The following is a 12768-nucleotide window of genomic DNA, read 5'->3' as shown; positions in this document are numbered from 1 at the left end:
CCGGCAGCGTAATCGGGCGAAAGTGCAGGATGCTGGAAGGGATAGAACTGACATTCCAAGCACTTCTATGGAGCTGGAAAAAGAATCAGATCTCCCGAAGAGCATAGCACTGCTACAAAGCGGAAGAAGAAAAAGAGCTCCCCGCTTTCAAGTAATATGGGAAAACCAAGCCAGCCATCCCGCAATGGAGACTCCAGACAGTGTCCTGCGGAGGTAGACAAAGTTGGAACAGGAACGAAGAAAGCGCGCACGGCCCCTGAGTCTTCATGGAGGACTGCGACTTCCAAAAGGAGACCACAGCACTAGCGGAAGGGGAAGATGGTCGCCGAGAATGGTAAGGAGGCACAACAGAGATGAGCTGACTTATGCAGTCATCAATATCGGCTGTGCATCCGGTAGGATTCCACCAGATCATCGGTCCTAAGTGGAAGTTCTGGTAAACGATTGGATTTTTGAACACATACAAATGATGAGCTGCAACTTTAGAGGAGACATCTTGACGCTGGCTTTGCGTCGGCGGAATGTATTGATACCGTCAAACAGCTCGTCAGAGGTATTCACGCTCTCTGGGAGGGCTCGGCCTGGTGAAAAAGATGGATATCTCCCTGTTCTCAAAGGCAGCTCAAGGGATGGGACAGTATTTGCGACGGAACGCATGTTGGAATTCTTGGGCAAGCAAAACGAAGGTTTGGTCGCAGAGAAGTAGGAGGTCTTCCACAGGGAGGAGAAGGAGGAAGGAACTCTCTTTGAGAATCCTGGGACTGAGATCTGGTTTAGACTGCCTGACCATAATACGGTCCTGCAGGTGGAGATCCGGGCGATCACGGAATGCGTGAAGTGGTGTGGTGCTAACGCGAGGACGTCGAGGGTGAACATCTTTACCGACAGTAAAATTGCCATAAGGGCTTTAACAACCAGGACGGTAAAGTCACGAACAGTCTTGCAGTGTAAGAAGGAGATTAACGCTTTCTCTGAGGATGGGAAAATCCGCATCGTTTGGGTGCCGGGCCATAACGGAGTAAGGGGAAATGAAAGGGCAGACGATTTGGCGGTGAAGGCCAGAGGACTGCCGTCAATAAACTTGGTTAACCCGAAGCCTTTCGGGTCGACGCAGTCCGTGTTAAGGGGGTGGGCGACGAATGCGCATGCAACATTGTGGAACAGCGAAACGGTTGGTAGGACGGCGAAAATCCTATGGGGGGATTTAGATCGTGAGAAGGCGAGGCTTTTACTGAAAAGAAGCAATGGAGAATGTCAGTATAGCTATAGACTACGAGCGCTCTTATGCAAAATCGGTACGGCAAGTGATAGCACGTGTAGGGCATGCGGGGAAGATGATGAGACGTTGGAGCATTTCTTTTGTCACTGCCCTTCTTTCGCGTGCAACAGATACCGGCACTTAGGTGGAAACACAATATCAGACATGAACCAACTTAGGGAAGTGGTGTTGAAAACAATTAAGGATTTTGTAAGTAGCACGGAATTCTTAACATAAAATTTTCTTTTAGAGGTTACTTTATAGTTTTTAGAGCGCACGATAAGCCGATGGCTGGCTTAGGTGTATGTCCATAGTGGCATGGGGCGGATTAATATCTGCACCCTCTTTTCAACCTAACCTAACCTATAACATCGCCTGCGTAGCAGACTGGTTCAAATCCCTCTTCAATCAGCATCCGCAATAAATTATTGTTGGTGGTCATCCATAGGAGTGGCTATAAAATGCCCCTTGTTGGATGCATTTTACCTTATGGTTCCTTAGCATATGGTTTATCCAGTCTCTTAGCAACCGGTACATGTCCAAGGATTGGATCAGTGTTTCGGTTCGCACATTGCTAAAAACCCCCTCGATGTCAATGCGTACCGCCAATGTACGTCCTGGCATCGAAGGATTCTTCTATTTTATGCACAAACTCGTGCAGGGCAGTCTTCACCGACCTTCCTTTGACATAGTCATGCTGTTTGTATTTGAGCAGTTCGCTGGATGTCCTACTCTTACCTTTGTAAAAACAAACCATCCTTTTTGGCCCAGTGCGTTCTTCTCTATTGCACAAAATGGCGTATGGAACAAGATAGCATTAGGCTGACGATATTTAAAGGGACTAATCAAACCTACTATTTCAGATTTTGTCGAAAAAAATCGTCAATACTTTTTCTCCGTTATATGGCTGCTATATTCGTTTTTCACCGTTGAAACCCCTTTTTCGCGATTACTTTTAAGAAACATTACGAAAATAACCATTTTAAAAAAACAATTTTATCTAAATTTTACTATAAGTAATGAAGCAATGTCCTACGAAACGAAATCAGCATTTCATTTTGCTTTAAAATCAATTAGCTCAAAAATGTAATCGGCGTAAAACGAATATAGTATGAGCCTATAAAAAAAATAATACTATAATATTTTATAACGGAATAAATCAGTAAACGAAGTTTAAAGTATCGCAATTCCTGTAGTTTTTAAGAAAGTGTGTGCAAAATCTGTACAGAAGTATCGGCTTAATGTATCGATTGCTTAATTTCGTTACATTGTTAGACAATTTTCAATGCTAATGCTTATTATGCATGGCTCCACTACTGTGGTCATCTTTAAATTTACCACAAATTTACCTATGTCTATCTGTTTAGATTTCTATATATATATAGGTTTCATATGTCATCATCCGTTTTGGACTAATATTGCAATAATATGGTTTGTAGTTATCCGATCCTCAAGAAATTCGGCGGGAAGAATTGGTGAATTTCGTTAAATTTCAGAATAAGTAAGTAACTCCAAAATATGTGTATGTTTCGGTCAATTTTCACTCAAGAGCCTTTTTGAACGCATTCTTCTCAAAATGTTCCACAATTTCTTCTTTTCCCAGGATTCTTAGAGATATACTTTAGGCAGCTCTACGTGCAATAGCGAAGCGGGCTACAGGAAGTGGTCTAGGAGTAAATCCGTGCAAGTCAGAAGTAGTTATTTTCAGCAGGAGATACAAATTACTTACAGTTGCACCTGTCTCTCTGGGAGGAGAGAATGTTCCATTTACTGAAAAAATATGCAAAATACATAAAAATGCTTAAAATTCTTAGGGGTGAAATTTCTGAAGTCTTGATGGTTTCTATATTAAAAAATAATTTAATGGCGATAAGCCTACTCATTTTAAAGCAGGTGCGGTTTTGTCAAATTCATTTAAAATCCATTTTTCATCGCAAAATGACCATAAACAAGTAAAAGCGTGCTAAGTTCGGCCGAGCCGAATCTTATATACCCTCCACCATGGATCGCATTTGTCAAGTTCTTTTCCCGGCATATCTTCTTAGGTAAAAAAGGATATAAGAAAAGATTTGCTCTGCTGTTGGAGCGATATCAAGATATGGTGCGGTTAGCACCACAATTAAATTATATGTTGGAGACCTGTGTAAAATGTCAGCCAATTCGAATAAGAATTGCGCCCTTTTGGGGGCTCAAGAAGTAAAATAGAGAGATCGATTTATATGGGAGCTGTATCGGGCTATAAATCGATTCAGATCATAATAAACACGTATGTTGATGGTCATGAGAGGATCCGTAGTACAAAGTTTCAGGCAAATCGGATAATAATTGCGACCTCTAGAGGCTCAAGAAGTCAAGATCCCAGATCGGTTTATATGGCAGCTATATCAGGTTATGAACCGATTTGAACCCTCTTTGACACAGATGTTGAAAGTAAGAATAAAATACTTCATGAAAATTTTCAACCAAATCGGATAGGAATTGGGCCCTCTAGAAGCTCAAGAAGTCAAGTCCCCAGATCTGTTTATATGACAGCTATATCAGGTTATGAACCGATTTGAACCACACTTGGCACAGTTGTTGCATATCACAACAAAACATGTCGTGCAAAATTTCATCCCAATCGGATAAGAATTGTGCACTCTAGAGGCTCAAGAAGTCAAGACCCAAGATCGGTTTATATGGCAGCTATATCAGGTTATGAACCGATTTGAACCATACTTAGCACAGTTGTTGGATATCATAACAAAACACGTCGTGCAAAATTTCATCCCAATCGGATAAGAATTGCGCACTCTAGAGGCTCAAGAAGTCAAGACCCAAGATCGGTTTATATGGCAGCTTTATCAAAACATGAACCGATATGGCCCATTTACAATACCAACCGACCTACACTAATTAGAAGTATTTGTGCAAAATTTCAAGCGGCTAGCTTTACTCCTTCGGAAGTTAGCGTGCTTTCGACAGACAGACGGACGGACGGACATGGCTAGAACGACATAAAATGTCACGACGATAAAGAATATATATTTATATATATATATATATATATATATATATATATATATATATATATATATATATATATATATATATATATATATATATATATATATATATATATATATATATATATATATATATATATATATATATATATATATATATATATATATATATATATATATATATATATATATATATATATATATATATATATATATATATATATATATATATATAGGGTATAAAAATTCATAATTTTTATACCTTCCACCATAAGATGGGGGGTATACTAATTTCGTCATTCTGTTTGTAACTACTCGAAATATTCGTCTGAGACCCCATAAAGTATATATATTCTTGATCGTCGTGACATTTTATGTCGATCTAGACATGTCCGTCCGTCTGTCCGTCCGTCTGTCCGTCCGTCTGTCCGCCCGTCTGTCCGTCCGTCTGTCCGTCCGTCTGTCTGTCCGTCCGTCCGTCTGTCTGTCGAAAGCACGCTAACTTCCGAAGGAGTAAATCTAGCCGCTTCAAATTTTGCACAAATATTTCTTATTAGTGTAGGTCGGTTGGTATTGTAAATGGGCCATATCGGTACATGGTTTGATATAGCTGCCATATAAACCGATCTTGGGTCTTGACTTCTTGAGCCTCTAGAGTGCGCAATTCTTATCCGATTGGAATGAAAATTTGCACGACGTATTTTGTTATGATATCCAACAAATGTGCGAAGTATGGTTCAAATCGGTCCATAACCTGATATAGGTGCCATATAAACCGATCTTGTGTCTTGACTTCTTAAGCCTCTAGAGTGCGCAATTCTTATCCGATTGGAATGAAATTTTGCACGGCGTGTTTTGTTATGATATCCAACAACTGTGCTAAGCATGGTTCAAATCGGTCCATAACCTGATATAGCTGCCATATAAACCGATCTTGGGTCTAGACTTCTTGGGCCTCTAACGTGCGCAATTCTTATCCGATTAGAAAGAAATTTTACACGACGTGTTTTGTTATTATATCCAATAACTGTGCCAAGTATGGCACAGTCATATAAAGAGATCTGGGGATTTGAGTTCTTGAGCTTCTAGAGGGAGCAATTCCTATCGGATTTGGCTGAAATTTTGCATGACGTATTTTATTTTTACTTTCAACAACTGTGTCAAATAAGGCTCAAATCGGTTCATAACCTGGTATAGCTTCCATATAAAACGATATTGTGTCTTGAATTCTTAAGCCTCTAGAGTGCGCAATTCTTACCCGATTGAAATGAAATTTTGCACGACGTGTTTTGTTATTATATCCAACAACTGTGCCAAGTATGGTTCAAATCGGTCCATAACCTGATATAGCTGCCATATAAACCGATCTTGGGTCTTGACTTCTTGAGCCTCTAAAGGGCACAATTCTTATCCGATTTGAATGAACTTTTGCACGAAGTATTTCGTTATGATATCCAACAACTGTGCCAAGTATGATTGAAATCGGTCCATAACCTGATATAGCTGTCATATAAACAGTTCTGGGGATTTGACTTCTTGAGCTTCTAGAGGGCGCAATTCCTATCCGATTTGGCTACAATTTTGCATGACGTATTTCATTTTTACTTTCAACAACTGTGTCAAATAAGGTTCAAATCGGTTCATAACCTGATATAGCTGCCATATAAACCGATCTGGGATCTTTACTTCTTGACCCCTAGAGGTCGCAATTATTATCCGATATGCCTGAAATTTTGTACGATGGATCCTCTCATGACCATCAACAAACGTGTTTTTTATGGTCTGAATCGGTCTATAGCCCGATACAGATCCCATATAAAACGTTCTCTCTATTTTACTTCGTGAGCCCCAATGGGCACACAGGTCTCCAACATATAATTTAATTGTGGTCCGAACCGGACCATATCTTAATATCGTTTTAATAGCAGAGCAATTCTTTTCTTATATCCTTTTTTGGCTAAGAAGAGATGCCGTGAAAAGAACTCGACAAATGCGATCCATGGTGGAGGGTATATAAGATTCGGCCCGGCCGAACTTAGCACGCTTTACCTTGTTTTTGTTTTTGTTATAATAGCATATTAGCTTTGGTAAAAAAAGGAATTTCGTTTAATTTCTTTTTTTTAATTTTTGTATTGTTAAATAAATGTATATTCTCGGAGTAACCTCCGGAGTCGGGGTAAAGCAATATTCCCAGATTCGGAGTCGAGTAAAAATTGTTAGACTTGTATTCAGTACAAGAGGTTTTCGATCGGATACCTGAGATGACACTTGAGGTCGAGTGTTACACTGCTGCCAGAGGCACAGTCTTGGATTGACGGAACTCTGGGAGATCATGTTATGCAGATGGATCGAAGCTAGGGACAGAGTGGGCCTGGGGTCTAAATTGAGAACCCCGGGACTGAGATCTGTTTTCGACTGTCTGACCATAATACGATCCTGCAGGCAGAGATCCGGGCGATCACGGAATGCGTGAGGTGGTGTGTACACGCGAGAACGTCGAGTGCTACATCTTTAGGGACACTAACTAGCCATAAGGGCGATACCAATCAAGACGGTGAGGTCACGAACGCTCTTAGAGTGTAAGAAGAAGATTAACGCCTTCTCTGCACGATTTGCATGGTTTGAGTGCAGGCCCACAGCGGAGAAAGGGGGAATTTAAGAGCAGACGATTTGGCAGTGAAGGCGAGAGGACTGACGTCAATACACGTGGTTAACCCGAAGCCTTTCGGGTCAACGCAGTCTGAGTTAAGGGCGTGATCAGGCGCCTCGAGAGCCGAGATGGTAACGTGTTCGGATTGCCAGTGGTGGGATCGTGTATTCGATTTCCATCTGAGGCATTGGTCTGCGCTACTGTGGACTAAAAATTGTCTAAGTGAGTCTGTAAGCCTTTCGGGTCAACGCAGTCCGAGTTAAGGCCGTGATCAGGCGCCTCGAGAGGCGAGTTGGTAAGGTGTTCAGATTGCCAGTGGGGGGGTCGATTCCCTCCTGAGGCATTGGTCTGTCGGTACTGTGGACTAAAAATTGTCTAAGTGAGTCTGTAAAGGGCTGCAACTCTTACGTAACCTAACCTAAGAATGTGATAGACGATGGCGCATGTAACACTGTGGAACAGCGAAACGGTTGGTAGGAAGGCGAAAATCCTGTGGGGAGATCCGGGTCGTGAGAAAACACATAGTATGTGCAGAGAATGTGGGCAAGCTGATGAGAGGTTAAAGCATTTCCTATATCATTGCCCGGCTTTCGCGGCTTACACACTTCGGAACTTAAGTGGGGAAACAATATTAGACATCTTAGGACGTGGTATGGAATACAATTAGGGATTTTGTAAATGGCACGGAATTCCTTACTTATAATGATTTCGATTATGCAAAAAAGTATTGCATTATTTCGACATGTTGCACTCAAACCCAATTTTGTGTTCGTTTGTCAAAAAATTTAACCCCACCGCCGGATGTAGTGTTCGATTGTAATCGGCAACACAATTACAATCGAACACTACATCCGGCGGTGGGGTTAAATGGAGAAATGTTGCATTTCTACGGTGGAGAATCATTCAAGGCTATCATTCAAGCCAATTTTGTTTGAACAAAAGAAGAAGAAGACACAATTTGTTGAATGTTTGAAAAACGGCGGCAAAATATTAAAAATAAATCTTATATATAAAAATCAATTTGTGTTTGTTTGTTTGTTTCTTCGTATGTTTGTGTGTTCCTATAGACTTAGAAACGGCTGAACCGATTTTCTTGAAATTTTCACAAATGGTGCATAATGACCCCCGTGACCCCGTAGAGTACTACATTTTTTGATATCTGAAGGAATAAATATTTACGGCCGCAATCACAAAACTTAATGAAGCATTAACAAATTTTATGAAGCCTTAAGAACTAATTCATGAGTGGCAGTATATAAATATATTACAAGGTGTATGATATTACATGGAATTTCCATCCGATTTTGATATTTGACTTTCCTTCTTTCAGCATTAATGTTATTCTAATTGTATCGAGCCTTATATCAATGTACGCTCATTGGTGTTATACAGTACGAAGCATTACAGATATCCCTAAAATAGCTGAAGTATGACAAAAAATTCTTAATCAGTGACACATTACTAATGAAAATATTTTATTCCATTATAGAGCGTATGTACCGCGTTCCAGACTTTAATATCTGTTTTTAAAATGATATACTACCTGTTCATTCAGCGAAGACTTTATGTATTACTAAACAAAGCTCAAACTCATGAATTTGTTCGCCAAATTGAGATATTCCATACGGGTAGGGAAGGCCCTGAAAATCGTCAAGAAATTATAAATTATTTTTCGTTTTAGGCTTTCCCATGTGTGAAAGAATAAAAGGTAGAGTCGACAAAATCCTTGAATCTAGCTGGAAAAATATTAATGCTCAGTTGATATTCTACATCTGTTGCTGTGTGGCCATTATTAGTAACTATTTTTTAATGGCTGTCATCGTAAATATCTACAATTCTTGGAACGGTGCTCCTCCGAACTATGAACCAATGCTGCGTAAGTATTAAGCAAAATAAATCGATTTCTAAACGTTTTAAGTGCGAATTATGCGATTACAATTTAAGTAATACGCTCAACCAAATTTGTTTCTCAAAACAGCAAAAATGTCTGCTAAAACAGCTGTTTTCGTCTGCTGAAAATGGGAAAGCAGACATTACTGCTGTTTAAGCAAACATGGGGCTGCTGTATAAGCAAACAGAAGCTACCTAATCCATTCATTGGTATACATTTCGAAATGTGGCTGAGCTAGCTCGCATTTTTTATTATTCCTCTACTAGTGTGCACATGACTGACATGGCCTTTTGTATATAAATTTAAAGAAAAAAGGTTATGGAAAGCATACATTTAGTGATGATTATAAACATCCACTGAGACACATATTTATACAAGTGTTGTACTTTTGATTTTTATACCCTCCACCATAGGATGTGGGTATACTAATTTTGTCATTCTGCTTGTAACTCCTCGAAATATTCGTCTAAGACCCCATAAAGAATATATATTCTTGATCGTCATGACATTTTAAGTCGATCGAGCCATGTCCGTCCGTCTGTCTGTCGAAAGCATGCTAACTTTGAAAGGAGTAAAACTAGCCGCTTGAAATTGTGCACAAATACTTCAGTAGTATATATAAGGGGGTTCTGAAACTTTGAGTATCGAGAGTATGAGTCATCGATGACGTCATAACCCCACCCCACCCCAAACCCCACCCCACCCCAAACCGCAAACCCCACCCCACCCCATTGATGACGTCATAACCGCAGCCCACCCCACCCCATTGATGACGTCATAACCCCACCCGACCGCAACCGCAGCCGATCGTAGCGCAGGTGGCGACCGCAGGGGGGTATGAGCACATACGGGCCGCCGGTTGAAATGTGTGGACGGACATTAGGGTGCAGATCGCAGGGCGCAGATCGCAGGGCGCAGATCGCAGGGCGCAGATCGCAGGGCGCAGTGGCAGATTTCGATGATGACTCATCGCCCAGAGTTGTGGTGAGGGTAGTTTAAAATTAGAATGATTATGCATGATTGTGTATGATTGTTAAGAATTGTGGTTTGAGTTGTTTATAATTAGAGTGGAGTGTGATAAGAAATGTGATTGGTATCGATAGTTATCCTGCAAAAAAAGAATTGTGGTTGGTACCGAGAGGTAACCTTTAACGCAATTTTTGTATAAAAAGCTGAACAAATTGTTAGTAAACATGTAGTAGCAATTTGATTTTCAACTCAAAATTTAAGAAAATATTTATTATGGGATCAAACTTAAAGGAAATATCGGAGCAGGCTTCTTTCAAGAAGACTATTTTGTCCATTAACAACATGCCTTTCGATGAGTACTTCATCATACATCAAGCTGAAAGGAAGATGACTAAATTTGGCATGCGCTTGATGATTGAATTAAGTGATCATATTATGTTCCTGCCGGAGAAGTTTAATAATATTAATGATGAGGCCATGGCTGATCTTAATAGTGGAGTCTTATCAATTAAAAAGGAAAAAATTAGCGAAACTAATTATAAATTAGTATTTGAATCAATAATTTAATATTTTTTATATATAATAAAGAGAAAAAAAGTTCATTGAAAACCGAAAAAAAAATCTTTTTAATTTATGTATATTTAGTAGTTTATAAACTCTTATTATTTATTTTTTAATTTAGTTTATTTAAAAAGAAAAGCCCAAGGAAATTTAACCCCAACCAAAAATTTTTTTAATATATAATTTAGTTTAATTGAAAACCGAAAAAAAATCTTTTTAATTTATGTATATTTTTTTATTTAGTTGTTTATAAACTCTTATTATTTATTTTTTAATTTAGTTTATTTAAAAAGAAAAGCCCAAGGAAATTTAACCCCAACCAAAAATTTTTTTTAATATATAATTTAGTTTAATTGAAAACCGAAAAAAAATCTTTTTAATTTATGTATATTTTTTTATTTAGTTGTTTATAAACTCTTATTATTTATTTTTTAATTTAGTTTATTTAAAAAGAAAAGCCCAAGGAAATTTAACACCAACCAAAAATTTTTTTAATATATAATTTAGTTTATTTTATTATTTGTCATATTTTATTGTAATGGTTATATTTTATTGTAACATATTTAATATTTCCAATTGTAAATAAAGGACATATATATTAGTTTATTTAAAAATAAAAGCTGTAAGGGACAAGCCCCAGGAAATTTTAGTTTATTTTTTATTTATTAATTTTCTGACATAATTCGTCTAAATAACACCACGTCGTAGTCATCCAGTTGAATTTCAACATATACTGCAGGATTTCTTTCGTCTAAGTTATCAACATGATACAAGTATCCCACAATGAACATGGATCGAGCAGTAGGATCATGAAATTTTAAGTTTAATAATATTAATGATGAGGCCATGGCTGATCTTAATAGTGGAGTCTTATCAATTAAAAAGGAAAAAATTAGCGAAACTAATTATAAATTAGTATTTGAATCAATAATTTAATATTTTTTATATATAATAAAGAGAAAAAAAGTTCATTGAAAACCGAAAAAAAAATCTTTTTAATTTATGTATATTTAGTAGTTTATAAACTCTTATTATTTATTTTTTAATTTAGTTTATTTAAAAAGAAAAGCCCAAGGAAATTTAACCCCAACCAAAAATTTTTTTAATATATAATTTAGTTTAATTGAAAACCGAAAAAAAATCTTTTTAATTTATGTATATTTTTTTATTTAGTTGTTTATAAACTCTTATTATTTATTTTTTAATTTAGTTTATTTAAAAAGAAAAGCCCAAGGAAATTTAACCCCAACCAAAAATTTTTTTTAATATATAATTTAGTTTAATTGAAAACCGAAAAAAAATCTTTTTAATTTATGTATATTTTTTTATTTAGTTGTTTATAAACTCTTATTATTTATTTTTTAATTTAGTTTATTTAAAAAGAAAAGCCCAAGGAAATTTAACACCAACCAAAAATTTTTTTAATATATAATTTAGTTTATTTTATTATTTGTCATATTTTATTGTAATGGTTATATTTTATTGTAACATATTTAATATTTCCAATTGTAAATAAAGGACATATATATTAGTTTATTTAAAAATAAAAGCTGTAAGGGACAAGCCCCAGGAAATTTTAGTTTATTTTTTATTTATTAATTTTCTGACATAATTCGTCTAAATAACACCACGTCGTAGTCATCCAGTTGAATTTCAACATATACTGCAGGATTTCTTTCGTCTAAGTTATCAACATGATACAAGTATCCCACAATGAACATGGATCGAGCAGTAGGATCATGAAATTTTACGTTAAATGATAACCATAGCTCCGCCTCTTGGAGAAGTTTCACAAATTCATTTTCATATAGAATTTTTATAGTGGTTAATATTTATTTTTCATGAGCTAAATTTAATTCATAAAAATGTTTCAGTGGTTAACATATATTTATAAAAAATATATATTTCCACAAAACTCAGAATTTTTATAGTGGTTAATATTTATTTTTCATGAGCTAAATTTAATTCATAAAAATGTTTCAGTGGTTAACATATATTTATAAAAAATATATATTTCCACAAAACTCAAAAGTTTTTATGGTAGGGTGTTATAGTGGTTAATATATATTTATAAAAATATACTGTACCACATATGCCTGCAACAGTTTTTGTACTAGGGTGTTATGTAAACATGTTTTCAGTGGATAACATATAATACCTGCTATGCTTACTCATAATTTAAAATTTCAATCATTGTGGTGAAGAAAATAACAAAGCTCAAACTCAAAAGTGTTGCGATAATAAAAATTGAAAAGTTTTCTGTTCTAGGATGATTTAGTGATTGACTTATATTTATAAATATTTGCTATACCACACATATTACTAAACGCAATTGCGGTAAAGGAAATTAAAAAAATTCAAGTTGAAATTAATAATTGGTTTCAAGTTTTTATGGTAGGGTGTTATGGTGGTTAATATATATTTATAAAATATA

The 12768-nt window shown here is 36.5% G+C and overlaps 1 protein-coding gene across 1 annotated transcript in view; it reads left to right on the top strand.

Annotated features, from left to right (window-relative positions):
- Window positions 1–12768, top strand: part of LOC106094739 (odorant receptor 63a) — a 69944-nt gene that overhangs the window by 30552 nt on the left and 26624 nt on the right. The window contains exons 2-4 of the mRNA XM_059370956.1: window positions 8244–8340; window positions 8403–8541; window positions 8595–8789. Of these exons, the coding sequence (XP_059226939.1) occupies window positions 8244–8340; window positions 8403–8541; window positions 8595–8789 (431 nt within the window). The remainder of the gene's footprint in view (window positions 1–8243; window positions 8341–8402; window positions 8542–8594; window positions 8790–12768) is intronic.

This window comes from Stomoxys calcitrans, chromosome 1 (genome assembly GCF_963082655.1).
Source record: "Stomoxys calcitrans chromosome 1, idStoCalc2.1, whole genome shotgun sequence".
NCBI lineage: Eukaryota > Metazoa > Arthropoda > Insecta > Diptera > Muscidae > Stomoxys > Stomoxys calcitrans.
The sequence above is the reverse complement of the archived record's forward strand: the minus strand, read 5'-3'. Positions and strand labels throughout refer to the sequence as shown.